General features: G+C 34.0%; 2 protein-coding genes across 5 annotated transcripts in view; both read left to right on the top strand.

The window, feature by feature from the left end:
• The first annotated feature begins 226 nt into the window (after positions 1 to 226).
• Positions 227 to 7,460, top strand: LOC148610406 (uncharacterized). The gene is made up of 2 exons (XM_088543191.1): positions 227 to 926; positions 6,968 to 7,460. The coding sequence occupies exon 1, from the start codon at positions 227 to 229 to the stop codon at positions 536 to 538; it is 312 nt and encodes a 103-aa protein (XP_088399317.1). The 3' UTR covers positions 539 to 926; positions 6,968 to 7,460.
• A 2,067-nt stretch (positions 7,461 to 9,527) lies between these two features.
• Positions 9,528 to 27,832, top strand: part of LOC148610405 (uncharacterized) — a 60,313-nt gene continuing 42,008 nt past the window's right edge. The window contains exons 1-2 of one of the 4 annotated variants that reach the window (XM_088543031.1): positions 9,528 to 9,658; positions 27,553 to 27,581. The gene's annotated coding sequence lies outside the window, so the exon portion shown is untranslated. Of the gene's footprint in view, positions 9,659 to 13,984; positions 14,114 to 27,552; positions 27,582 to 27,832 lie in introns of all 4 variants that reach the window. The other 3 variants (XM_088543029.1, XM_088543033.1, XM_088543030.1) reach the window with 3 other exon arrangements.

Below are 27,832 nucleotides of genomic sequence, written 5' to 3'. Positions count from 1 at the left end.
AGACAATTGTAAAGAAGTGGAAAAGGTGGCAAGATTACTACAAGTAGACAGTGTTATCAACTGTTGTGCAGACTTTTGCAAATGCTTAGAAGCCAAAACAGGAAATAATGCATATTCTGTATCTAAATACAAATACACATCATATGATCATTTAGAATTCCGTCGTGTAAGAGCAACAAACCTGCAAAAAACTGTGCAAGACCGTTTAATGAAAAGAGTCTCATAGATGGGCAGACTATCCAGTCCCATAAGTAAAAAACAGAGGTTATACAGATCATCTTCACCACCAACAGAGCTGTCACAAAGTACATTGAGTCAAAGAGTTGATGATGCGTTTTCTATGTATCACAGTAATGGAACTAGATCCAAAGACCCTAGGAGTCTATTAGGTAGACCAGGAAATCTTGCCCGGAAACTCCAACAACCAGCTGTTGTTGATGTAGTTGAGGTTGGCATAGAATTAGTTCATGTAGATCCAGGTCACAGCCAACAGCCCCCTTCACATAGGGGTTTATCTGTTTCGGGGCCAGCCAGTTAGACATTGGTCCACCAAACATTAGTGTTGTAAATGTTACAGCTGGTCCCCATAAAACAAGTGCTCCATCGTATTCAGTGTCTTTATTGTATCAGTCATCTGTGAGTTCATCTCCATCAAAACCATCAGATCAATGTGAAAATAGTGCATCAATATTGACCTAAGGTCTAAATTCTTCACGAGACTCATCACAACAGAGTACAACACAGCCTCAGTTATTACCAGACTTAACATCAACATCAGTTACTTTACAGCAGCAATCTTCATCTTCTTTAAACAATATACATGTAGAGTCCATCAAGCCATTTGCTGCCGGAAGTGCCAGACAGATTGTTCCTTCATCAACATCTAGTGTAGACTCTCCTCATTGTGTGGAAGTGAACAAGGATAGGTTTGTGACTTACTCTAGTTACATGTACTGTGAATAAGCACAAACTTCTTATTTTTGTACTCTAAGTTTAAGAATCAGGCAAAATATGTATAAGGTGTGGCGCATAAAAGGGAAGAAACACAGAGATTTTGTTGCATTAACCAAACACTTGTACCTGGTAACCTCCAGAAATAACCATCAAAGTGTTTGTACAAGTTGCCTTTTATATTGATAGGACAAATTTACCAGTGGTTGAAATGCACAATGGAAAAATGGCGGGAAAATTTTCTCTCACTTTTTACTTTTATAAACAGTCAATAAATATCTATGTTTTAGATGCTTCAGGATGAATTTAAATAGCTTTCAATTGTTTTCTTGATGCATTGATTATATTTGAGGCAAAAAAAAAAAACAAATTGGAATTATGATGTGCCTGATTCTTACACGGATAAATATTAGTAGTGTTTATTGGAGATCCTGTAAATATATAATATGTTCTTTAAGTACAGCTCTGCCTAAAAACTAGGTAGATGTTTATAATGGGTGATTCATGCATTTCTTAATCCCAAATATTTTTTATTGCAAATCCTTCTGTAGGCCCATAGAAACTGTATTAGGAAATATAAGTGCTGATAAAGTAGTCCATTTGAGATATTAATATGGAACGCCTAAACTGTCTGATGAGATACACATTTGTTTTCGCGTTATCAATTTTATATTACTTGCTGTGGTTTTATAATTACATGTGGTCATTATGTATTTACGTTCTGTAGGAACATCTTTACATCATGTCGTTTTGTCTTTACGTTCTGCCATTTCGTCTTTACGTTCTGTACTTTTGTCTTTACGTTCTGTCGTTTTATGATTACGTTATGTCAATATATATTTACGTTATGTGGATTTATCTTTACGTGCAGTGGTTTTCTTATACCGTGAGGTCGTTTCATCTTTACGTTTTGTCGATCTCTAAATACTTTATGTGCATTTTCTTTTCTTTACGTGCAATGATTTCTTCTTTACGTGATGTGGACAAAAATTTCATGATGACGTATGACCCCGGAACTTTTCGATTCGGTGTAAACTTTAAATCAGTCCGTAAAAGGTAAAATAGACGTGTCAACGCCGATTAGAAAAATGCTGAACGAAATACACCTGGGTAGTCTATCCAGTCACCCTAGAGTGTTTATTCTATAGTAAAAAAATAGATTATTTGTTATTTACGTTCAATATTATCACAACTGATACTCCTGGGACTCTGTTGATGATTTGTGGCGATTTTCGTAGTCAGAATATATTTTTTTTTAATTCCAAAAATATGGGAACTTCGACTCCCGCGAAAATTTGCATAAATTTGACTCTTACAAGTTATTGTGACTAAATTTAATTTTCTACATTAATAAACCACCAAAACTAATTTTCAAGAAAAAAGTTTTCAAAAAATGTTAGAAATATTATATTACCCCTACCCCTAGAAAACTGGTCCCAGTATCAAACATAATTTTCATTCACAGCACACCGACACTGTGAAACTCATGTTTTAGGCATTCACAATTAAGATAATGATTTACTCAACATATCTGATCAATTCAAAACAATACTTTTTTGTATTTTTGGCTACTTTTTATACCTCGTTGAGGCAAAAATCATTTTTTAGCTCACCTGTCCCAAGACCAAGTGAACTATTGCCATCACTTGGCGTCCGTCGCCGTCCGTCGTCGTTAACAATTATACAAAACTCTTCTCCTCTGAAACTACTTAACCAATTAGAACCAAACTTGATATGAATGTTTCTTGTGGTATCCTCCATAGAACTGAAATAGGGATTTGTGTTTCGTCGAAAAACATGGCCGCCGTTACTAATAATAGTACATAGGGGTCAGACAATAGTTTTTTGCATATGTCTCCAAAACCGTTAGGTTTTGCCAAATTCTTTTTATTGCTGAAATGATCCTTATTATAAGGCTTACTAAAGTCTCCAGGGAGAAAAAGTTGTCAGACGTTTCCTTGTTAGAGTTATTGCACTTGAAATGTGAAAAATGATCAGCCAATATCTTGAAAACTGTGAAAGATAGAATAAAACTTTAAATTGTTGAAATGATCCTTATGACACGACCTACAAATGTTTATGGGGATCAAACTTGTTGGACGACTCCTTGTTAATTTTTTTGCCCTTGAAAGACAAAAAAATATGTTTTTAGCAGTTTTCAGCCAATATTTTGAAAACTATAACAGATAGAATGAAACTTTCAACTGATAAAAGGATCCTTCTGATAAGTCCTACCAAAGTGTTCATTGAGTCAAAATTGTTGGACAGCTCCTTAAAGTTGGAGTTGTTGTCATTGAAAAAAAAATAACTAGGTGAGCTATTTAGGGTCCTTGGAGCATCTTGTTCACGTTTTTTATATTTCTAACTTCTTTTTTTTCTGCAAAACGAAGTAAATTCACATATGTATGTATCAATATGATACCAAATGTCTCAGCTTTACAATAATACCAAGAAAGGTGCGGTAACACTTGGGTTTTGTATCAAAATGAATACAATGGAACTCTGTCTCATAGAAATCGCTTAAATTGACAGTTTTCAATGTCAAAACCCCTAGAGTATTTATTCTTCAGTAAAAAATGGCTTACCAGTATTTGTTATTTATGTTTTGGGTATTCACAACTGATACTTCTTGGATTCTGTTGGTGACTTGTGGCGATTTTCGTAGTCAGAATTTATAAAACCAAAACAAAATAATAATAATGATAATAAAAAATGCAAAAATGGGAATTTTAATATTCCCGTAAAAAGTCGCATAACTTCGACTCTACAAGATATTACTCGACTAAAACGTCTCAAATTTTGTATAATTCGATAGAAATTAAATTTCCTGAAGTAATAAACCACCATTAACTGATTTTCAAGAAAGATTTTTTTAAAATGTTTTAAAATTTAACCCCTTCCCGGAAAAAAACTGGTCTCAGTACCAAGCATAATTCTCATTCACAGCATACCGACACTGTGAAACTCATATTTTAGGTATTCATAATTTAAAAGATAATTATTTGCCCAAAATATCTGAACAATTCAGGCGTGTGATTTTTATAGGGTTACTATAAAATCGTAAAAAGTACAATTTACAGAATTTCAGAATTTCTTCTATATCACCCGTTATTATCTTTTTTTCAGAATACCGTAGTTTAAATAAGCTTCTGTGTCATACAGTAGATTTGTATAGTGTCTAAGCTTTCAAATCGACCAGGTAATTAATATTTGAACTTTTCCAAGTAAAGTTGGTGCAAAAATTACCATCCCTACCCATGAAAAAAAACCTCAACATGAAACAAAATGTTAATTTTTAACATATAAACGGCGTACACTGGGCATGTTGCGGGCGATTGCGTTCACTATCGATGCATCCAACATATTTGCTAATTTCAAGAGCGTAGGCGACAATAATGTTTTTTTTTTCATAAAAAGGGAAAATTCATAAAGAAATTCAAACGCCTGAATTGATCAGATATGTTGAGTAAATCATTATCTTAATTAAGAATACCTAAAATATGAGTTTCACAGCTGTGAAAGAAAATATGTTTGATACTGGGACCAGTTTTCTAGGGGTAGGGGTAATATTTCTAATATTTTTTTTTTTTGAAAATTCTTTCTTGAAAATTAGTTTTGATGGTTTATTAATGTAGAAAATAAATTTAGTCACGCAATAACTTGTAGATTCGAATTTATGCAAATTCTCGCGGGAGTCGAAATTCCCATGTTTTTGGAATTAAAAAAATCGCCACAAGTCATCAACAGAGTCCAAGGTGTATCAATTGTGATAATATTGAACGTAAATAACAAATAAGCATTTTTACTATAGAATAAACACTCTAGGGTGACTGGATAGACTACCCAAGTATACTTCGTTCAGCATTTTTCTAATCGGCGTTGTGACGTCCATTTTGCCTTTTACGGACTGATTTGAAGTTACACCGGATCGAATAGTTCCGGAGTCATACGTCATCATGAAATTTTTGTCCACATCACGTAAAGAAGAAACCACATCACGTAAAGAAGAAATCACTGCACGTAAAGAAAAGTAAATCCACATAAAGTATTTAGAGATCGACATAACGTAAAGATGAAACGACCTCACGTTATAAGAAAACGTAAGAATAAATCCACATAACGTAAATATATGTTGACATAACGTAATCATAAAACGACAGAACGTAAAGACAAAAGTACAGAACCTAAAGACGAAATGACAGAACGTTAAGACGAAATGGCAGAAACGTAAAGACGAAATGGCAGAACGAAAAGACAAAACGATATAATGTAAAGTATTCCTACATAACGTAAATACAAAATGACCACATGTAATTATAAAATCACAGCAAGTAATATAAAATTAACAACGCGTAAACAAATGTGTATCTCATTAGACAGTTTAGGCATTCCATATATTAAAACTTAAAATTTGGTTATGTTCTACTACAGAAAAAGTACGGGAAAGTTTCCCGCCAGAATTTTCACACTGTAACCAGTCAAAAAAAAATTTCAAGATATATAGGAAATCCCAAATATAATTTTTTTGAAATTCTTCCGTAGGCCTCTTAGAAACTATTAAAAAATAACAGTGCAAATGAAAGTTGCCCACTTGAGATATCAACACTTTGATTTTGGTTATGTTCTACTTCAGAAAAGGTGTAGAAAAACTTCCTGTCAGAATTTTTGCACTATAACTAGTCAAAAATATTTCACGATAAGCAGCAGATACAAGGAAATGAGCATAAATGTAGAAAGAGTTGTTTTTAGGACCTAACAATTGTATTTATACTGTTTTATTGATTATCTAAAGATACAATGAATCACCCCCTGCCAGGTTTTTAGGCAAACCCACTCTTAAATAAAAATAAATAAATAAATAAATAAGTAAAGATGATAAATACATAAAATACTTTACTTTTTAACACTTGAACTTGAAAGTGGTTAAAGTTTTGATTAAAAATAGATTTAGAAATTAATTTGAAAATGATAGAGACAAAATACTAGTAATGAAATATAAACATTTTGAAGATTATATAATGTAGGGGTGAAAAAAGCTCTATTAACAAATTCATACTCTAAAACTTTTTTCTCGGACTTTCCTGATATGAAATTTGTGAAGTGAGTGTGCCACTGTAACTTGAATGCTATTTAAAGCCATTAAAGCATTGAATTTGCCCTCTTTACTCATGTAAGAATCGAGTCATATTGAAAATCTTCATACAAATGGCAGGCCATTAAAAATGAATTTCTTGTTCAACCTCGCTTGCATCACAAACTTTGCAGGCACATCCAGGATACTCTCAAATAAGCTACTGAGACTGGGGTATATTCAGCCTTTATTGATATCACCACTACAAAAGTTTAATAGTAGTCATCACAGTTTGGTGGGCCGGTGTGAATTCTCCGACTCATAAATGAGACAGGATGTATCCGTTGATTTTCTCGTATTTTTTCGGATTGACAACCCACCAAGCTTGGTGCTTACCAGTTTTTACTTATTCATTATCACTTACTCATTTGCCATGTGACAGGTGCCGCCGACGGAGCTGGGAATGCTTACCCTTCCAACGCACATGATTTACTCCCGATTGTTTGTTGGGGTTCATTCTGGAATGTCCTTAGTTTTGTGTGTGCTGTCTTCTTTATTATCTTTTATATTTATCAAGATTTCTGTATGTGGTGCTTCCTGCTTTCACGTTTTGGCCATGTCTTTCTGAATTGTTCTTTTTTATGCTTTATTATTTTTGCTGATATTTTTCTCAAATTGCAGAGTAAAGAATCTTACAGAACTGACAAAAATTGGAACAGTCTAACAGTACAAAAATTGCCATTTCACTCTTAGTTCTATTCAATCGGAACTATGCGGTCATTTCCGCTACACTAAAAAAAATAGCGTTTTTCATTTGTGTAACCAGAAATGCTGTGGAGTTCTGATTGTTCTTCTATTAAGTCAGGTTCACATACAGAGTAATATTCATACTTATTATATTATCAGAGGCTACATTGATTTAGGTAGGATTATTTAAATTTACAGAAACATCTAAGAAGACAATGGTACCAGCAGAAAAACAGCGGCGATACAGGCAGAGGCGTGATCAGGGCCCAAACAAACGGGCCAAATACTTGGCAAGATCAGGCTTATCAGTGAAATGACAGAGGAAGGAGAAGTTGCCAGACTAAAATGGAGAATCAAGAAACGGAATAGCAGGGCACAAAAGACACGGTCTGAGAAAGAAACATCTTCAACGGCTAGGAACATTATTGAAGTAAAAGTGAAACCAGAAATCAATGACGTTGAAGATTTTCCTCAAAAAAATGCAGTTCAGAACTATGATAATGTACATGTAGTCCCATTTCCGGGTACTCTACGGAAGGTCAAAAACAGTGATGGTTTCTTATCCTCCTTCTCTTCTAACATGTACTTGTTGGATAAGCTTTTATTGAACTTTGTATTTGTCCAGATTATATTGGTTCAATCAAGACTCGGTAGATGAAAAGAAAGAAAAAATAAAAGATTAAAGGATGGTTATGTGGTCAATATCTTCTAGAAATGTACAACTAATCAAGTTAGTTGATTGCCACTAGAAAAAGGAAGGGATGGGTAAAGTCGGGCAATTTAGCCTCCTGAGGCGGAGCGCAAATGTTCCCACTCCTATCGAATACCATAGCAGGGTTCTTTAACGTGCGAGGAACGTGGCATCTTTCCCAATACGGTGCACCACTGTGGTTTGCGGTCAAGTCACAAAATTGTTTAGCAAACTATTCCAAACGTCCACTATCCTATTTTTGTATGAATATTTCCCGATGTTCAGACGACATGCTTTTTTATTTGATGTTTTGCTGTGTCCCTTTGTCCCAGTGTTGTCGTCTTTAATGAGGAATCCCTCTGTGACGCCCTTATCATAAATACCTGCCATAATTTTAAAGGTTTCAATCATGTCCCCACGTAGACGCCTGTATTTGAGGATCGGCATTTTCAGTTTTCTGAGTCTATCAGGATATTCTATATTTTAACAGGTTGGTACCTGTTTTGTTGCCCTTTTATGTGCATTTTCTATATTCTCGATTTCTGCTTGTTAACATGTGTATGGTGACCAAACTGCTGCTGCATATTCCACGTTTGGGCGGACCAGTGCCAGGAATAGGTACTTGAAGCTCTGTTAATCGAGAAATGTGTATGTTCTTCCGATAAGAACCATAATACTGTTTGGCTTGTTGATTTGCTGCTCTACATGTTTGGCATAGTCTCTATGATCGCAAACAATCACTCCAATGTTTGATAAATCCAGAGGAACTTCCTTTCCTTCCTCGTCATACAGATGATAGTTTTTGTCAAGATCTTCCCTTTTTTTATTCGCGACGCTCATTACCTTACAGCCCCGTGCAGGTCCGGGTGTTAAAAGAATAGGCCTGCAGCAGCGCTAAGCTTGTCGTATAAGGCGACTAAATGGTGCTCAGAAACCTAGCCGGGGGTTAGGCGCTCTGCCCACAGAGCCACTGGGATGTGTGCTCCAGGTGGTTGAATGGGGTACCCCTGGCGTGTTGCATGCTGGGGTTGTCAGGCTATAATACGGAAAACCTGACCGCAAACCATAGTGGTGCACCGTGTTGGGAAAGATGCCACGTTCCTTGCACGTTAAAGAACCCTGCTGTGGTATTCGATAGGAGTAGGAACCTTTGCGCTCCGCCACAGGAGGCTAAATTGCCCGACCTTACCCATCCCCCCTTTTTCCAGTGGCAATCAAAATTTCTCGACCCTATTGTCCTTGTGTCCCATCCTTTTTTTTTCATGTCATGTTCATTTTATCATTCATTTCATGTTCATCGTCTGAATATAGCTGAAATATTGCTGCTCGGACGTTAAACCCCAACAAACAACAAAAACAACAACATTACCTTACATTTCTTCGCATGGAATTTGAGTAGCCAAGTATCGGACTATTTTTGCAGATTGTGTAGATCTTGTTGCAGGCCTTCGTCGCTGTGTTTCTGTCTGACTTAAGCTTCGTTGTACAATTTCGTGACATCGTGTCATCTGCAAATAGGTATGCTATCCTATGGCCTCAACACAATCTAGCATATCGTTGATGAATATCACAAATAGTATAGGTCTTAGGACACTACCTTGTTGTACACCACTTGTGACATTTTGGCATGCAGATAGTGATCCATTCACCGACACTCTTTGTTTCCTCTCTGATAGGAAGTTTCTGATTCAATTCATTGTTGACTCTCCAATGCCGTAGCTGTTCAATTTCACTATAAGACATCTAAGTGGGACTTTGTGTTTAGCATATTTCAGTCAGTATCTTGGAAACTTTAATCATGAAATAGAGAGAAAACTTCCATTGATGAAATGCATAAGTCATACCAGTCTTCTTGAGTCAAAATTATCAGACAACTCCTTGTTAGAGTTGTGGAAAGTGTTTTGTTAGGTACGAAGGGCTTATGGGACAATCGGTCGGTATATATTGACGTCCTGTAATAAAATGAAATCTTGTATCAGTGGAAAAAGAAGTGTCCTCATGAATGAATTTGATAAAAATTTATTGCATTATTTAATTTACATAATTGATTTGCTCACCTGTAAAGTTCCCACGTGACGTCATATTAAACTAGATAATTTACCCAGAATACACCTGATAATAAATCTGACTTACTTCTTGGATCCAGTATAAAAACAAACGTGTATTTACAGTAGAGGCTGTAAGATATCGCATTAATGGTAAGGAACTTTTTGTGTAGTCCTTTTTAACGATATCTTATGCAGTTGCGTGTTCATTTGCAATGTGGTGACAATAATGAATAGTTTAAACATGTCAAAGGGCACATGACGACATATACATGTACCGCAAATATAATATGCCCGTTGCTTGTGCAGGTCTCACATTTTAAAGCATTACATAGGCGTAGGAAGCAAAACTTTATTGTACTGTTTCTGACATAAGGACACGAAATGCCCCCAAAAGTTCGGGGGTGAATGGTGTGAAATCATGCAGCCCAGGGCCCCCAAAAGTTCGGGATGAATGGTGAAAAATAATGCATTCTGAGCGTTTTGACGCACTCCAAATAGGTTCCTGAAACAATATTTTCTTAGTGGCAAAATTGATAACCCCAACTGAAAGATGTATTTTCTGATAAAAATATTCAACAATAGAAATATTGATTTAGTAGATATAACAGAGTAAGAAATAGCAGCTTGCCCCGACAGCCCGAGACTGGCTATTTTTTTGCAAGGCTGGCTAATTTTAGCAAAAATTTATATAGCCATATAGTAAATCTATTGAAAAATTGTATTCAGGACTGGCTACAATTTGAGTGAGTTTCCTACCTGAATATGAAGAGAAATGATATGGAGAAATATAGTGAATGGGACCAACATCGTGATAAGCACAACTAAAATTCAATCGGAGGTTGCCACTAGGCCTCCAAGTGAAAGGCTCTAATACAAATAAGTGACAAATCCACAGTCACCGCTCAATGGCAGTTTATCATTTAAACTTAAAATTTTTACGAGACTAAGACATTTCTCTAACCAGTTCCTGAATTTAGACAGGCGCAGAACCGGCTTTTATTGGATTCAAACCATGTCCATGTCTGTATGGTCAACGATTAAACTAAAACAATAAAAGTCAGCCCACAGTACTACCTCATCTAAGACAAAACACATCTACAGAACACAAAAGCGAGGCAAACTTAGTTAAATGCTCGCAATTACTGAAAGCTTGCTCAGGAAGTAAAATGGGTTGATGAAAACATAACGTTACGACGCAAGAAAATCAGTCAGCACACTTCAAGTAGGTAGAGTTAAGGAGGTAGACCTAGGATAAGGGACATAACTCATGAAATCAGTAATATGTTTGAATTATATTTAATTTCACCAAAGGTCTCAAATCATATTAATATTCCCATAGACTTCTAAAGTGAAGTGCATATTTTTAGGACTTTAAAAAAAATATATGTAAATTGATTCAATAAAACTTTCACTTATGTAGCATTTCTAAGGACATGTGAAAAAATTATTTCCCACAAAAAAAGTAGGGTAAGTGCATGAAGATCAGACAGGAAAATAGTCTTGAACTATTAATAGCCATTTTCTTTACTTTCACTTCCATTTTGCACTTATCAAATTAACCTTTTCAGTGGAATATTTTTATGTTATGTTTTTATGTTATAATGTTAGATTTTCTTAACAAAAAGTTTGTCATCTTATAGTGTTATGTTTGCTCTATTTCATAAGTCACTGTTCATATCTTTTGGCAAAACATGAGTTTGTAGAGAGGCAAAAAGAAAATGCACTATATTTTTATAGTATCCATGTTTTGACGTACACCCGCTTTGGATATGCAATGCGATATTGGTACCCAAAGCCTCTCAAGTTTTCATTTGAAGCAGGATAAAAGGAACCCAAGTTAATTAGATGCTTACATAAGATTGATGTAATATGCTGTAATATGAAGTTCAACTCTTAATTATAGTCTTGTGGTCAGCTTCAATTGCTGGTCTTACTCTTCAGGGAATTTTTGAAAACATTTCAATGATTTTTAAGAGTTGTGTCCCCTACCATAGGTCTACCTCCTTAAAAACATGGCATTATATTCCAAACCAGAATGTAAGATTAGTTACTTAAAGGAAAAAGGACATCATATTTTGCATGCAATTTGGCATACTGCAAATGAAATTTGCAAAATGTCTTTGGGGTACTCAATAGGGGTAGAGGGGCACGGGCGTGATAGGGGCGGGGCGCGGCACACCTCCATTTTGCCCTAGCTAGGACACTGGTCAAGACAACACAAGAAGAATTGATAAAAATTCCCTGAAGAGTAAGACCAGCAATTGAAGCTGACCACAAGACTATAATTAAAAGTTGAACTTGATGGTTATTAGATATACAATAGACAATTTTATTTGCACTAACACATTTACAGGAAATGGTTATGGCATGAACAAAAACAGTACAATGTAATATACATTACATATATACTAAATTTATGATACATGCACTACAAAGTTTCATCAAAATCAACCTTAATTTGATAAGGCTACTGCATTTAACTACATAAGATTTTGTTTTTCTGGCTTTTGGCAGACAAATGCAAATTTTTATTGAGTTTCTTACTCTCATGCATTGTCCATTAACTTCAAAGCATGCTTAATTGCATGCTCTTATTGACAGGCCATCTGAACATTCACAAAATTTAATAAAACAAGTACTCAGCCCTTTAAAAAATTGCATAATCGTAAAATAAACATACAAGAACACCACCAGTAATTTTATGGTTTGTGATAGGTGTTACAGGAGGATTGATGTGGGATTCAGAGACCTCCATCCTCTCCTCTCATGTCTAAAGGCAAGTCTAGAACATGCATGGAATATTTGCCAGTAGGAGATGTTTCATAATTAACACACATATAAGGTCATAAACCCTTTATAGTCATTTTCAAAGTGGAGACAAGAATATGACAATTTCTGCTTGCTTCAGTGTAGTGTAAGGTAAAGAAAATATTTATTTGCAAAGATGGTCAAATTGATATTTTTATTCTTTAGATTCTTTAGAAAAAAGTTTGCAGTTAATTATGTGTAATTTTTGTTAGTACCAACTGGTTCCATCCAAGGTAGAGTTCGTGAATTCTGTGCATCATATGACAAAACAAATTCACTATTTTAGTGTTCATGTCTTTTGTTTGTACATATGTTACATTTGTACACTAGCGAAATATCAAAAAGTGTTGTATTAACCATGTTAACATGAAAAGACTGTATATTACTGATTCTGAGTAGAGGATAGTAGTTTAAGCTGACTTACATGTTAAATGGAGGAAAGTATTGAAATATCATAATATTGTTTATTTTCATCTTTAATTTCCATCCTTTTATTTTAACAACTGAATATATGAACTAATTATGTGGAAAGAGCATGTTTAAACAAGAATCTAGCACTACATCATGTAAAATGCATGCATCTCATTTTCCTGTGTCGTCTGCAGTACAGCCATTGATTAATATTGTTAACTAATCATTATTTTTTTTGGAATGACCAGTTGCCTAATGGTTAGCATGCTTCTTACAAAATCGTGATGAGAGAATTCATTTGCACGTCCAAAGTAAACTAATTTGCATCGACTTTTGAGACACAAAATTTAGTGTTAAATTGCATGCAAAAGTGGTTTTGTTAGGACAGAACTCAATTTTGGAAACACAAAATTGAATTCTGTTTTGATATTGCTCAGTTATGTATGCAAATTAGTTCACAGAATCCAAACCAAATTAATTTGCATACAAGCACTTTTATGTATTTCCAGATACAATGTATGTTTTGTGAGCTGGTCATGTGCATAGACCATGTTTAATTATGTCACTGTTTTTATTTATAATGACATTGTCTGATCAGAATAAGAAACAGTAAAGTTCTGCAAAAGCAGTGATTTGAAGAGGTTAATATTTGAGTCAGCATCTCTTTCTCACCAATTGCAAGAACACTGAGATGTTCAGTCAAAGAAATTAGCAATAGACTTACGGACCGTCTGAGTCTATGTAAAATCAAGCAGGTTTATGACGAAATTGGCTCAAGTTGCTTTAAAATGTACATTGCTGTCTATGTAAAATTATTATGGGTCTTTGTCAACAAAAAAATCAGTTTTTAACACTGGATGTTTACTCTTGAGCCCCATACCTAGGAACATCAAAATTTACATGTACATTTACTTCTAGGATGGACCAATGAAATCATTTTCTAGAAGCATTTCATAGTTGGTATGAATATTTCTGTTCATCAATGAATCACTGCTTTCATGCAAAGTTACCAAACACCATGTTTAGCAGGAATAAACAGTACAAATTTTTTTTTTTTTTTTTTTTTTTTTCGAAAAGTGGTGCTTGAACAGTGTTTCAGCTATCACAAACTTCAACTTTCTAGCTTTTATCAGGCTAATCTGATGTTTTCTTTGATGAGTTGTTTTGACAATTAAATACCAGGTAAATCTCGTTGATTCTTGTACTAGCAATTAAAGCAATTATTATGATGAAAGATTAATTTTGTTTGTTAATTAGCTCATTCAGAACAGTCAAATTTAAAATAAAGGAGGTGCGGTGAGGGGATTTTCCGGTGCTGTGGGACCGCCCATTGAATCTGCCATTGGAAATGAAAGTTATCCAGCTCTTATCTTCAACACTTTAAAGGTCAGAAAATCATATGTATACAAAACACAGACAAGCCTGTATCGGGCGGATCCAGGATTTTAATTTAAGAGGGGGGGCACAGTTAAAATTTTTTGAGTTTAAATTTTTGAAATATTCTTCTAGAATGGGTGCAATGTAGATATCTTTTTTGGTAAAATTGGTGAGAAATTAAAGTTTCAACTTAAAACCACCTTAATCTACCCCTGACAACCCATGCATTGCAAATTTTAGGGGGGGGGCGCACGCCCACCATGCCCCTGCCTGAATCCGCCCCAGTATATGGACAAAGTGACTTATTTAGCGCTACTAAATAAAATCATTTGCAAACAATATTAGAAGATATTTTTATCTCTGCATCTTATGTTAATCCTTGTAACATGAATTGAGATTTTTTCTGTGTTCTTTTTCCCAAATAAATATTTGAGAAAGAACTAGTGTGCTCATTGCTTTAACTAGAAATCTTGTATGATATTGCATGAAAGGTCACACGTTCCCATAGTTGTCAATTGGAAAACAGCCATTCTATTTCCAACCTCATTAGCACAAATATTGCACGTGGACAATCTCGTGGGTCAAATATCAATAAATGAGTGTGGTCAAATCATTTACTGCACTGCCTTTCTTATCCAAATTTACTTCTTGCCTAGCAGTATCAAAAGGTGGTAGAATAAATTTTGTAACTGTATTGAGCTTGTATTTGGTCTGTTTGTGTTGTTTTCCATGGATGTGAGTTGAGATGTTTTTGGGTTGTTCTCCGTGGATGTGAGTTGAGATGTTTTTGATGTTGTTCTCCGTGTATGTGAGTTAAGATGTTTTTGGTGTTGTTCCCCATTGATGTGAGTTAAGATGTTTTCGGTGTTGTTCTCCATGGATGTGAGTTAAAATGTTTTCGGTGTTGTTCTCCATGGATTTGAGTTAAGATGTTTTCAGTGTTGTCCTCCATGGATGTGAGTTAAGATGTTTTCGGTGTTGTTTTCCGTGGATGTGAGTTAAGATGTTTTCGGTGTTATTCTCTATGTTGATGTTCCTGATTCCATATTCCTCTGCTAGTTTCTTTCATTTTCTGTTAATGGGCATTCTAGAAGGAAATGATTATCTGTTTCCTTTTCCTAACAATCACAGTTTGGCTCTGCTGTCTGGCTGGTTTTATGTTTATAATCATTTAGGCTGCAGTAACCAGTCCTTGGTCCTCAGTGCACCTGGACCATGCTCCCAGTTTTTAGTGGAGTCTTGAGTTTCTCATTTACTTTTGTTTCTTTGTATGTATTATTTTAGTTACTTTATGTTCTTTGTTGTGATTGTCTGTATCCATGTCTGGTCTTTGTTCCTGATTACATTCTTATGATTTCCGCTAGAATCTTGGTTCCCTTGATTACTCTTTCAGTTGTACAAGTATATTGTAAAGAGCCTTTGTTGGGTAATCAAAGAATATTTTTTTGGCTACAAATGGGGTAGTTTCATATAGATCCCTGCCCTTCTCTGAGGTCTCTCATCTTCCTTGCCACTTTTTAATGACACTTTTCCGTGCAGTGTTTAACATTTTGGATGGTAACAGTGTTGTTTTTCAGGGTTTAGAATAAATATCTTGGATGGTAACAGTGTTGTTTTCAGGGTTTAGGTGTTTTGCTTTCTGAGTTGCCTGCTTTGCAAGTATGTCAGCTTCAGTATTTCCTGGGATGTTGGTATGACACAGAGGCCACAAGATGATGGTCTCTACTCTCTTTTATTGTAGGGATTTTGTTGTCTCGTTATGTCTCTTATCAGGTCCAAGTAGTGCTTGGTATTCCAGTTAAGAGTCAGAATACCAACAGCAGTCTGACTGTCTTATATTATTTTAAGGCTGGTGATCACAGAATTTATGTTTTCTGTGATACAGAACTCCAACAGCATGAGGATTGCCACTACCAGTAGTTTTGCAAGTAGTATTTAACCTCTCTCAGTTATTGGTCTGTGTAACCTAATGGCTGGGTTAAGATGTTTGGCGTATATAATGGCTCCAGCTCCACATTGTCCGGGTTGTTCATACATTATCCATAGGTAAATGCAATACATTAACTACTAATCATTGGGCTCACTAGCTATTCTGCAACCAAGTTTATTCCAGTATATGACGGTCTTTCTAGGGTCATAACTGCATTCCCAGGTCTATATGAATATTCTGGTTCAATTACTTTGATGTTAACGCCAGTTTCCCTCTCCATTTCCATTGCCTGTATTAGAGCTTTTCCCATAGTTTTCAGGATTAGGTCTTGGCATTTTCTCCCTTCTTCTATCCGTTGGTCTATTGAAATAACTCCTGCTTCAATTTTCATTGCCATTGACCTGCAGTTGAGGGGATATTCAAGAACAGAATAAATACTATCCTATGAATTCTAGCCAAACTCTGGAAATTTGCTAGGTGTGTGAGTTGCCATGTAATAAGCCATATTCTGCTATTGATCTTACTGTGCTATAGTAAAATTGTATCATTTTCTGTGTTCCAGTCTTGCTGACTTGTTTAATGTCTTTCAGTATACTGTAGTTTCTGTTAGCAATTTTTTCTATGCATTCAATATGAGGCCCGAATGTCATTTCCTCATCAAGAATTACTCCTAGCAGTGTAGGTTGTGGTTTGTACTTGAATAGTTTCCCATGTGCAGATATCTATATTTCAGACTCTACCAGATTGATAATGATCCTGTTTTTAAATTCCATTCTATTGCTTTGTTGATGTCATTAGCCATATCCTCATTGATTCCAGTAAAATTTTCCAGTTTTCCAGAGTGCCATATGGGGCCACTGCCTGCAAATTTTGTATTGTATCCACTTATGTCCAGGAGTAGGTTGAATTATGTAGTGGCCTGTACTGAACCCTGTGGAAGCCCTATTTTAGTCCCATAAGGTGGTCCTTTGTGGTTGTCAAAGCCCCTTTGAACTTCAAAATTTACCATAAATAATAGTGTATCAGCTTGTCATCACAACTCTTGTAAACTGTTGAACTAAATTTCATGAAACTTAGTAAAAATGTGATAATTTTTATGGGAGTTATGCCCCTTTGAACTTAGATATTTACTGAAAATCATCATGTGTCAGATTGTCATTGCAACTCCTCTTAAACTACCCAACAGAATTTCATAAAAATTGGTACATATACAAATGTACTTGTATATAGCAATAAAGTTACATGTTGTGCATATTATCAAGAAATTTTGATTCTCCAATTTTTATGGAAATTATGTTCCGTAGTTCCATATATCTGTCAGTAACACTTGTTTTTTCACATTTTCCTCGGCAACTATGTCATACATGTAGCTACTATGTCATACATGTAGCTACAGTGCAATGCAGGTCAAGACATTGGTTGGTCTAGCTTGTTATTAATTATTCTTTTTGCCCATTTAAGAAACATAGAAAACTTTTCAATCAAAACAGTTTTAGCTCTCTAAAAACAGCTGTATTTATTTCATCTACAATAGTACATGCAGTATTGTCAGGATTTCTTACATCATTTTTCATTATATGTCATGAAAGTCTTTATTCCTTAATTTCTGTTCCCAAATAGTGAAAATTAAAGTCAAAGTTGTGGGTTATTTTTTCAGTCCATGTTTCACTCACTGCCTGATTCTTACAGAGACTGGTTCATTGAAACTACCATAAGCTTGATAAAATGTCCTATATATTATAAGATTTTCTTGACTTGGCCTCAATGCTCTACTTTCATTTATACATGTAGTTAAGGTGTTTGAACAACGTTAACTGTCAAAACTGGAAAATGAATAGAAAAAAAAATGTTGACTATTTCCAAGCTCCAATCAGTGGGAGACATTCATTTTGTCTCTCACTTACCGCTGCAGACAGGTTCCGACTTTCCAAAATTCTTGCACTTTCTGAGAAGTCTGGGTGCAGTGTCTAGAATGAATTTCAAACATTATATGCTGTTCGAAGCTTGGACAATTTATAGTACATGTAACATTTTCCAATTCACACATAAAGGAAGGAATTCACACATTTTATGAGACAACTATTAAGTTCATTATCACCTCAAAAATACAAACTTGTTTTCTCAAAATCTGATGAACCTGACAAGCACAACAACTAGTTTTTGATTTAAAAAAGACAGGGTAATCTAGGTTGAAAATGGACACTCTAGAATGGTAGAGGTAAATTGGTAAGCACATTATGTAAGACTAAAGATCTAATTGAAGGAATTTGACAGAAAAGGTGAAATGGGGGAAGCGAGCACAAACAAAGAGAAGTTTTTGCTCATTTCTTCTCCCTCTTGATTAGGCCCTAATTCAGTACTCAAATGCCACACATTTGGATCAGTATAACATGTACATTTACATGTGTCACACATTTAAATCAGTTTTAACATGTACATTTTTATGTGCCACAAATTTAGATCAGTGTAATGTATATTTTCATACATGTATGCCACACATTTAGATTAGTATAACATGTACATTTCATATGCCTCACATTTAGATCAGTATAATGCATGTGTGTACATTTTCATATGCCATACATTTAGATCAGTAAAACATGTACATTTTCATATGCCACACATTTAAATCAGTATAACATGTAGATTTTCATATGCCACACATTTAGATCAGTATAATATGAACCTTTTCATATGCCACACATTTAGTCCAGTATAACATGTAGATTTTCATATGCCACACATTTAGATCAGTATAAACTGTACATTTCATATGCCTCACATTTAGATCAGTAAAACTTGTACATTTCATATGCCTCACATTTAGATCAGTAAAACGTACATTTCATACAGCTCTCATTTTGATCAGTAAAAATTTTGTCTAGGCATTCTTCAGCACTTGCAGTATTATTATTATATTTATCATATTAAAAATACATTATAACATGGAGTTATTATGTAGTTGATAATTTATTTTAATTGAGTCTACCTGGTTTGGTTGGAACTGTAAATATTTTTTTCCTCTGATTGGTTATTTGATGTACATAATTATCCATGTACCTTGACTTAAGGAGGTAGGCCTAGGGTAAGGGATATAACTCTTGAAATGCGTGATATGTTTGTATCATATTCATTTTCACCAAAGGTTCTTAAGCTTACATTTGAAACAGAATGAAATCAATCCAAGTTACTTTAATGCTTACATGGGATTGGTATAAAGAGCCTTAATACAAATGTTCCAATGATTTGTAAGAGTTGTGTCCCTTACCTTAGGTCTGCCTCCTTAACTGTTGTACATTGGTTATAATAATGATAATGATAATAATAGTAATAATAATATTTTATTTCAAGAGGGTAATACAGTTATTTTACATTAGCTTCATTTTGTCTTGTGGGAAATTCAGTTGGTATAGCCAATTTGGATACTTTTATTAATGATTCTGTTTTTTTACAATCAGAGTAAAATATTGGTAGAATTGATTATATAGACTAACATGTACATGTATATCAGTGGTCACTTTATGACATCACCAAAATACATTTAGTTTTACATCTTGATTTTGATGATATACATGTATGATAACTTACATGTATAGGCCTAGTAGACCAGATGTATAAGCTGAAAAATAATTTGTACATGTACATATAGATTTTGTTTACACACGTTACTATTGTGAGAATAAAAACACCCTTTTTGCAACATAAGAGATCACTTACTATAGGGTTGATTTCATTATTATCAATTTAGATCGAAGATCGGAATGGATGTTGATATAGCAGTTGTCAGAACCTGTAGATTTGTAAAGACTGTTAACAACTGCAATGAACTTTTACACCACTGCTGGAAGAAAGTTCCACTGACATACCTGTTGAGGTTCAAATGCAGATAGTAACATCACCTTTAGATATTTCTAATATGTTCTATTTTATTTACACCAATAAACAAACCCATTAAACAACTTTTACTGCTGATAACTTGGGTTTGAATTAAGAGGCTGTCCATGAGAAAACCATGCAAAACTGTCCGAAAGTGATATTGGCAATTACATATAAACTTTAGTGCATCTGGTAGGACCCCATGAGAATTTTATAATTGCAAAATATTTTTTTTGAAAAATTAAAGATGGCGGAGATAAGGCCACCATCTTGTTTTAAGGAAACTTCCTTGAAAAATGGTAACTTTTCATGGTTGAGATATGCAAAAGAAGATCGAAAGTAAGGTATTAAGCCTATAATTGCCCTTTTCTAAACTAATGCTTTTCAGGTAAATGTATTCAACTCTATCAAACATAATGCATATAAAGGTTCTAATAATGACCTTGAAAAAGATATTTGACCTTGAATTTTGGCCAAATGCCAACATTTAGAAAATTGTCATTTTTACCACATTTCAATGCCCTATATTTCCAAAAGTAACACTTTTAACAAGCTGACTTGTTCATACCCAATAAGATGCACCCTTATATAGTTACTAGACAGCACTTCATGCTGGGCATTTCAGATATGACAATAAAAGGACACTTTAAAGTAGCCAAGATTTGGTGGAAGAGTGAAATTGAGAAAATGGCAGTTTTCTGCCTCCTGTGTTCGTGCTTGTTTCTTTTTTGTTTTTTTTAGTTTTAAGGGTAAAGAAAATTGTTGGAGAAGGTAAAACATACTATAAACCTACAAAAATCCTAAGTAGTATCAAAATTTGGTGGATGCCCTACAACTCTCAGTCTGTCTGTGTGTCCATCTAGCTCCTTTAAATCATGTCAACGCTTTTTCTCTTTAACTCGTTTTTCTTTCAAGATAGACTTTTGATATTTGTCATGTGGGTAGATACAACCTCAAGATGATGTGTTGAATACCAGGATTTCTGACAATTGACCTTGAACTTTGACCTTTAAGTAAAATTTTGAGTTCAATGTGGTTGTTTCTAATGTACATGTTACAAATTGTGCCCCGGCCGTAAATATGTTATTATTCTTTTATCTTGTGACATATATAAATAGCTGTAGCCTTTTGATACTTGGCATGTCGGTAGATTATCAAAAGAATATAGCTTTCCAGAGTTGATGACCTTAAACACTTGCAGGTTTTAAAAAAAAAAAAAATATTGTAAAAATCAATAAGGCAGCAACAATTTCTCCTAAATACCAGATAGTCATTTTACATGTATATATTAAAGTTAATAAAAAATCGTAAATGATTGTCCACTTCATGCTTAACCAGGTCAGAATTCTGTGGTTACAATGTACATAGTATTTCCTCCATCATCTTCTGCAATACTTGTAGTGCATCAATCATGACCAATGGCAGGGTCTGTATCAGTCTCTCGCTAGTCACACAACAATGAATCACTTTGATAAATGTATTTCAGCTTCTTTACCTGAAACAGTCAGAACAAGGGCTTTATATTTTTCTTTATAAAGTAGATTTACTCCACATGCACATTTTGTACTAGTATCAATCAATTTAAAAGAAGGAGTACAATAAAACCCATGTTTTAAACAGAAGTATGTTGGATAATTTAATACCTTATTACATGTACTTAGCATTTAGTTGTTTGATTAAAAATACATGCACATGTACATATATTTATACATCAAATATCACAAGCATGTGCATTCTATATTGTAGAGACTGGATTCATGTACATGTATATCAGAATTTATTGACATAGTGACTTGTATATATGCAGGTTCGATGATTCATGTAGACCCCATGTGGCCCATCCCTCTTATAAAATTCTAACTTTAAAAAAAATGTTACATTTTGTATGTTAAGACACTAAAAATATTTAGAAAGAATTAAAATACATCATTAAGCATATCTGTTATTTAGTATTGCAGCGAATATACATACAAATGTATGTACATGTAATGGTTATTTTTATCCACATTTTTTTGGAGGAAAAAATTGGATAAAGGTCTTTTTCCTTTTGCAAACCTCTGGATCTGCTCAAATTAAGCGAAACAATATATACAAAAAATAAAATACTCCATTGCTGCCAAGCATGCCTATAGAGGTCAAACCCTAAACAGATGGGGCAAATTAAGTTTTTTTAGTAGCACTCTCCTCACTTTGGGCAAGTGTAGACACAATGTTGGTTTTTAAACAAAGCAACTTACATATACAGCTCAGCTGGTTTTGCAGCAATATTGTACAAAATTTGAAGTTCAATTTAAGTTGAAAGAAGCTAACGAAGGGTGATAAAAAACAATTTCCTTAAATTCTATTACCTAAAACTATAAGAGATATCTGAAATTTGATTGAAAAATTTAGGCAGGGATTTTCATGAGGAATCTAAATATAATAAATAGTTAGAAAATATGACAAAAAAATTAAAACACAAAAGAATTTAAAAAAAAACAAGATTTCTATGATGTGGCCCCACGATGGACCCCAATAACCTGTAAATGCAAAACTCTATGTAAAATTTGTTAATTTGTCTTTCAACAGATGTGAAGGGGAAAATTTTTCAAAATTGAATGAAAAATAAGTGTTCTAAACCTTACATATTTTACCCCTTTTTTCATTTTATTTATTTTATTATTTTTAAACTTATACACATACTGAGCATGTTGAATATGCTTGTTTCAACTATTGTATATTTGGGTATGTGTCATGACCATTTATTATAAATGTGTTGGTACAATAAAATATTTGTATTTATACAACAAAACTAAAAGTTTCTTACCTAATAATCAGTAATATGCCTTCAATTGTTCCATTTTCCTTCAATTAGTTCATCTTTTGTACACAGACAGTGTGTCCCTGTCCCAGCTTACATGTTCAACGATGAACCTGCAAATATACTTGTTTGTATGACATGAAAAATAATGCAATGATTTGCAGGTTCTCTTCTATCACTACAGTTAAATATGTCTTCAATGTTCCTTCATAAAATCATTGTAATCCAGTGAAGCCAAAAACAGTAGAAGCATGTCCATTTGTACATGCATGAAAGAACCTACATGTGATATACTGTCACTGAATATCGAAAATATGTAAACAAGACTTTCTCCTTGAATGAAAAGCATTTATAAAATGATTGGTCCTTTGCATACTAAGGAACGACGTACATCCTGACGAACAATTTGTGATACATTCATTTTCTGTAATTCGGAATATAAGAACTAAGAACACATTCCAATTCATGTCAGTAGGTACAATGTACTTATGAATAAGTCTTTATACTAAAAAAAGGCATTTTTAGTGGGAAATACATGTACAGGGTAAGTAAACGTCTTCCAGTACACTGCACTACATCGTACCAAGACTAGCTCGTCCCCTGCATTTGGGTTCTAAGAAAATTGTTTTCAGTGAGTCTTGTACGTCATGCTGTGTTATATTGATTCGAAATCAATTATTTCTGTACTTCTGATATAAAACTTAAATGGGTATATTCATATATCTTGTATTATGGCTGAATATATCACTTAAGAATTGTCTCATTTTTACCAAAAATATCTCTATTTCTCATGTTGAAAAAAATATGAACATATTAAATGCCCAGCATTAAACTTTATAGCATATAAATATAATACAGTTTCTACCATTTGATTACAACAATGATAATTTTTAAGCGTTACTTTAGCTTGTATAGGCTTTTTGATTATCAATGGCAAGTCATATGAAAATTGTCTTCTATTTTTAGAAACTTGGCACACATCCAATTTTCACATAAGGCTAATTGAGTGACTATTTTCCACTTCTATGAATATAAATATAACAACCACATAAAATTTGGTCACTTCACATAACAAACATTAATAATTGATGAATGTTGTCCAAATTTGACCATGAAACACGGCACATCATTAAAGAAATGCCCTTAATACATAAAAACAACTGTTACTAAAAATAGAACAAAGTCTGGTCATTATCATATGCATTTTTGGGAATCTCTTATGACCTTCTTTCATTTCTAATATAAAATTTACGACCATCACAAAATGACTTTCGGACGATTTTTCCAGTTTTGCATGGTTTGCTCGTTGACATTTGGGCTCTTAACAACAATCCAATTAACCAGGATAATCTACAATTACTGTTAATGTATTAATTTTTGTGGTTGCTAATTTCGCAGATATTGTCACGTGAACATATTTGCAGGTATCTATTTTCGCGGTTTAAAAAAAAAAAAAAAAAAAAAAAACACTATTGGCGTTATATAATGTTAAAAATCAATTTCACGTGTACTATTTTTCGCGGTTTTCTGTCCACCGCGAAAATAGTGAAAACTAGTACACCACGAAAATTAGTACCTTGCATTTAGAAAACTAAACCAGTTGTTGACTCGATATATTCCGGTTGGCTTCAATGCTTTATTCTTAGACGCACAAAAATATTTGATGATTAGCTAGAAATTAAAACCATACGAGATAATACATAGTCATTAATGGTAGAAAGGAAGTATGAAGAGAAATACTGAGTACCAAATGGAAGAGCTGTCTTCAAATATTTCTTGCAGGCTCTGGCGAATCCAAATACTTACAAAAAAGGGGCAGTAGTTCTTAACTTAAATAAAGAAGGGAGTTCTACTGGCTATTATTTTTCTTTCATTTTTGTTGTTTTTTTTTCTGTTGTTTTTTGTTTTGTTTTTCCTGCCAAACTTTAATAAAAAATGTAGCCCAACCTCTGAAACCATCTTGATATATCACCCTTTGTATCGTGTGCTTATAATATGTGGAGCCTTTGTTTGCTCAAGACTGACATGCTGGTAAAGATTTTGGCATTCATGTTGAAATTTACATGTGTGCCTAGGTGCTAGGTGCCTAGAAACTACGCACTTTTAAGTGACACATAATGATGTGTAGGTGTCTATAGGACAATTAATAACACTTGAGATATATACAACTCATCAATTAAAAAATAGTTGTATCTAATTGGTACTTGCATTTAAGGACAAGATGTATTTCAAACTGGAGGTCAATAAATTGAATAAATTGAATTTCGACTTGAAAGGACCAACTAGAAGTTTGTACCGGTAGTCAATTACGCAGTATATGGTAGAGTTTTGTGTTCATTCATCTAGGTGTTCCATGTCAGTTTACTAGTCCATGTGCTAGTGAATTGACATGGAACCTGATTTTTACGCAAACTGGCACACTGCTTTGATGCCGGAAATTTTGGTATATTGAATGTCCTTCATAATCAGTATTGTGAATTAAAATACCGGCAAGAGTTTAATATTAACTATTTACAACAGTAAGCTTTTTCTTAGATATATGTCAAGTCGATCCCATTCTTTACTTTTAGCTTATCCCAATTTTTGCAATTTGACGATTTTTTAAGGTGTAAAATTCAAACAATCGATATGAATTGATTCAGTACATGGGTACTTTGATTTAACTATCAAAATCAAATTGGATGTCACAGTTTCTTCGCCAAGCACAGGGCTAATTTTAGGGGATAGAGTGATGACAGGTTGGCTTGATTCCGAGTTTGGTGGTGTCAACCTGCTGTATGCAAGATTGTACGAAAACCGGAGATTAGTACTAAATGTGACTTTTGTTTGTGATAGGGGAATTGATACTCAAATTCATCAGTGAAATAAGACAGTAAAGCATAAATAGATTCATGGTTGGTAGACTCTATGTATGTTACTTTTTATCTTGATTTTTCACTTATTCAACCCTCCCACACACCCCCCCTCCCCCCAAAAAAAGAAAAAAAAATGTCTTTATTCATTTCTCTTGGCCTTTTATTCTATTTACACATACATATGTACCCCAAACATGATTTCCTAGATCTGTCTTTGTAAATGCTCTCCTTTTTATGGTTGTTCATTTATAGAGAAGTTGTAATGTTAGACATGCTGTTGAATAATGTTAATTTCTTTTTCAAATCTTGATGAATTACTTAATGGATTATTTGATTATTTACATGAATTACATGTACATACTGTATTTTCTTCCATTCTACAAGAAAATTGTACAATTTATGTTACAACATGTATGTGAATTGAAATATGAACTGGTGCAGTAACGTGTATAGTCTACAGTCTTTGCCGTTTGCAATTTTAATGAACCTGTATAGCAATCATTGGCATGTTTGCCAAATTCTGAAAGCCCATCCAGACGTGTAGCTGCCGTTAGGCAAAAAAGCTTTTGCCTGCACTTAATTTTGCCAATTTTTTTTTTTTTTTTTTTAGATAAAATACATCCAGGAGAGGCATAAATGATGCTCTAAAATGCTATCTCCGCAGAGCTTCGCCCCCTGGACCCCCTACCAGGGCTCCCCAGACCTTTTTGCCTACATTTCAATTTGGCCTCAGCTACGTGCCTGCCATCAGCATTTTTACCAGTCATAGCTATCGGGCTGGTGGTCAATTTCAAAGTCTGTTAAGTCTATAGAACTGCATGATGAATAAGAATGCTCGAAGTCATGAAGTACTGAATTGAGTTTTTAGTAAAAAAGTTAGGTTATAATGCCAATGCCAAGTGGCGTGTGAATTGAGTCAATAGTGAACAACTTGCTGAAGTGAGCTAGCTATGCTTATATTGGCAATAACAAGTGAATTTAGTTAGAAGCAATGAAAAGCTTGCTGAAGTCAGCTAGTTATACCAAGTGGCATGTGAATTCAGCCAGTAGTGAAAAAACTTGCTAGCTATGACAAATGGCATGTGAATGAGTCAGTAATGAAAAAGTTGCTGAAGTGAGCTTGGTCTGGCAAATGGCAATAACGAAGTGAATTTAGGTAGTAGAAAAAAAATTTGCTGAAATGAGCTACATGTACCTATGCCAACTAGCACATGAATTGAGTTAGAAGTGAAAAAACTTACTGAAGTAAGTTATATATATGATGCTTGCTGAAATGAGCTAAATTGTAGCCATGCCAAGTGGCTAGTGAATTGTTAGTAGTTAGACCATACAGACTTATTCAGCATCATTACTGTAAAGTACATTTAAAACTCATGCAAACTTCTTCAAAAATAGACTGATTACCTGACAATTTACCTCTTTATTTTTTTCTGTTGTAATTTGCATATATCAGTCTTTTTGTTTTTGTTTTTTTTTTCTTCTTCTTCTTGTTCATTTATGTTGTAATTATTTACATGTATGTTCTCCCTATAGAGGTTAATAAATTATGTATTTGGCAAGTGACAAACTTATTTTTCAATAATTAGGATAGAACACAGAGATTAATTGGATATTCTGATTAGAGATATAATGGATTGACTAAAAGATGTGTGGTCAACTTAATTACATTATCAGGTGTTATATCTGGGTATTGATTAAGGCACCTGTTCTTGTTTCCTGGTGAGAAATTAATCAATACATGATTCTTACAAGTTTTCAATGACTTTTACATTGTAAACATATTGAGTGAAAACAAACATTTTTTCTGACATCTGCAATTCCATTTTAGGTACAAAATGATGTATGACTTACAAGTATATTGTTGGTTTGTTTCTAAAGGATTTTATCAATATTGAAGTATACAATATATGCTGAAAGAAATTATTTTGACTGTAGTATTGTTAATTGTTGATGTACATGGTTTAAAAGGAAGACTATCATTTTCTAGATTCATTGAAGGAATTGATTCAATATTATGTAAGTTTTGTTATCTGTATAATGGCTACCTTAATTTGAGTTTCTTTTTTATCACTTACAGGCATGTATCCAAGGACTGTTGCACCTACTAAAATTAAGAAAAGAAATTTTGCATTTAATCTTGATTTTTTACAATTTCTTCCCTCCCTCTAATTTTTTTGCCTTGCTTTCACTTGGCTTTTTCATTCCATTTATGCCCCTTAACATGGAATCCTGGATCTGCTCTTGCTTTATTAGTGAAAACTATAAAA

This window comes from Perna viridis, chromosome 8 (genome assembly GCF_037379345.1).
Source record: "Perna viridis isolate PV_CMFRI_1.1 ecotype Kerala chromosome 8, ASM3737934v1, whole genome shotgun sequence".
NCBI classification, from domain to species: Eukaryota; Metazoa; Mollusca; class Bivalvia; order Mytilida; family Mytilidae; genus Perna; species Perna viridis.
Note: the sequence above shows the minus strand (reverse complement) of the source record. Positions and strands in the feature narration are given on the sequence as shown.

Excerpts from the sequence above, each read along its gene's own strand:
- LOC148610406 (XM_088543191.1), top strand. The coding sequence starts at position 227 with ATGGGCAGACTATCCAGTCCCATAAGTAAAAAACAGAGGTTATACAGA.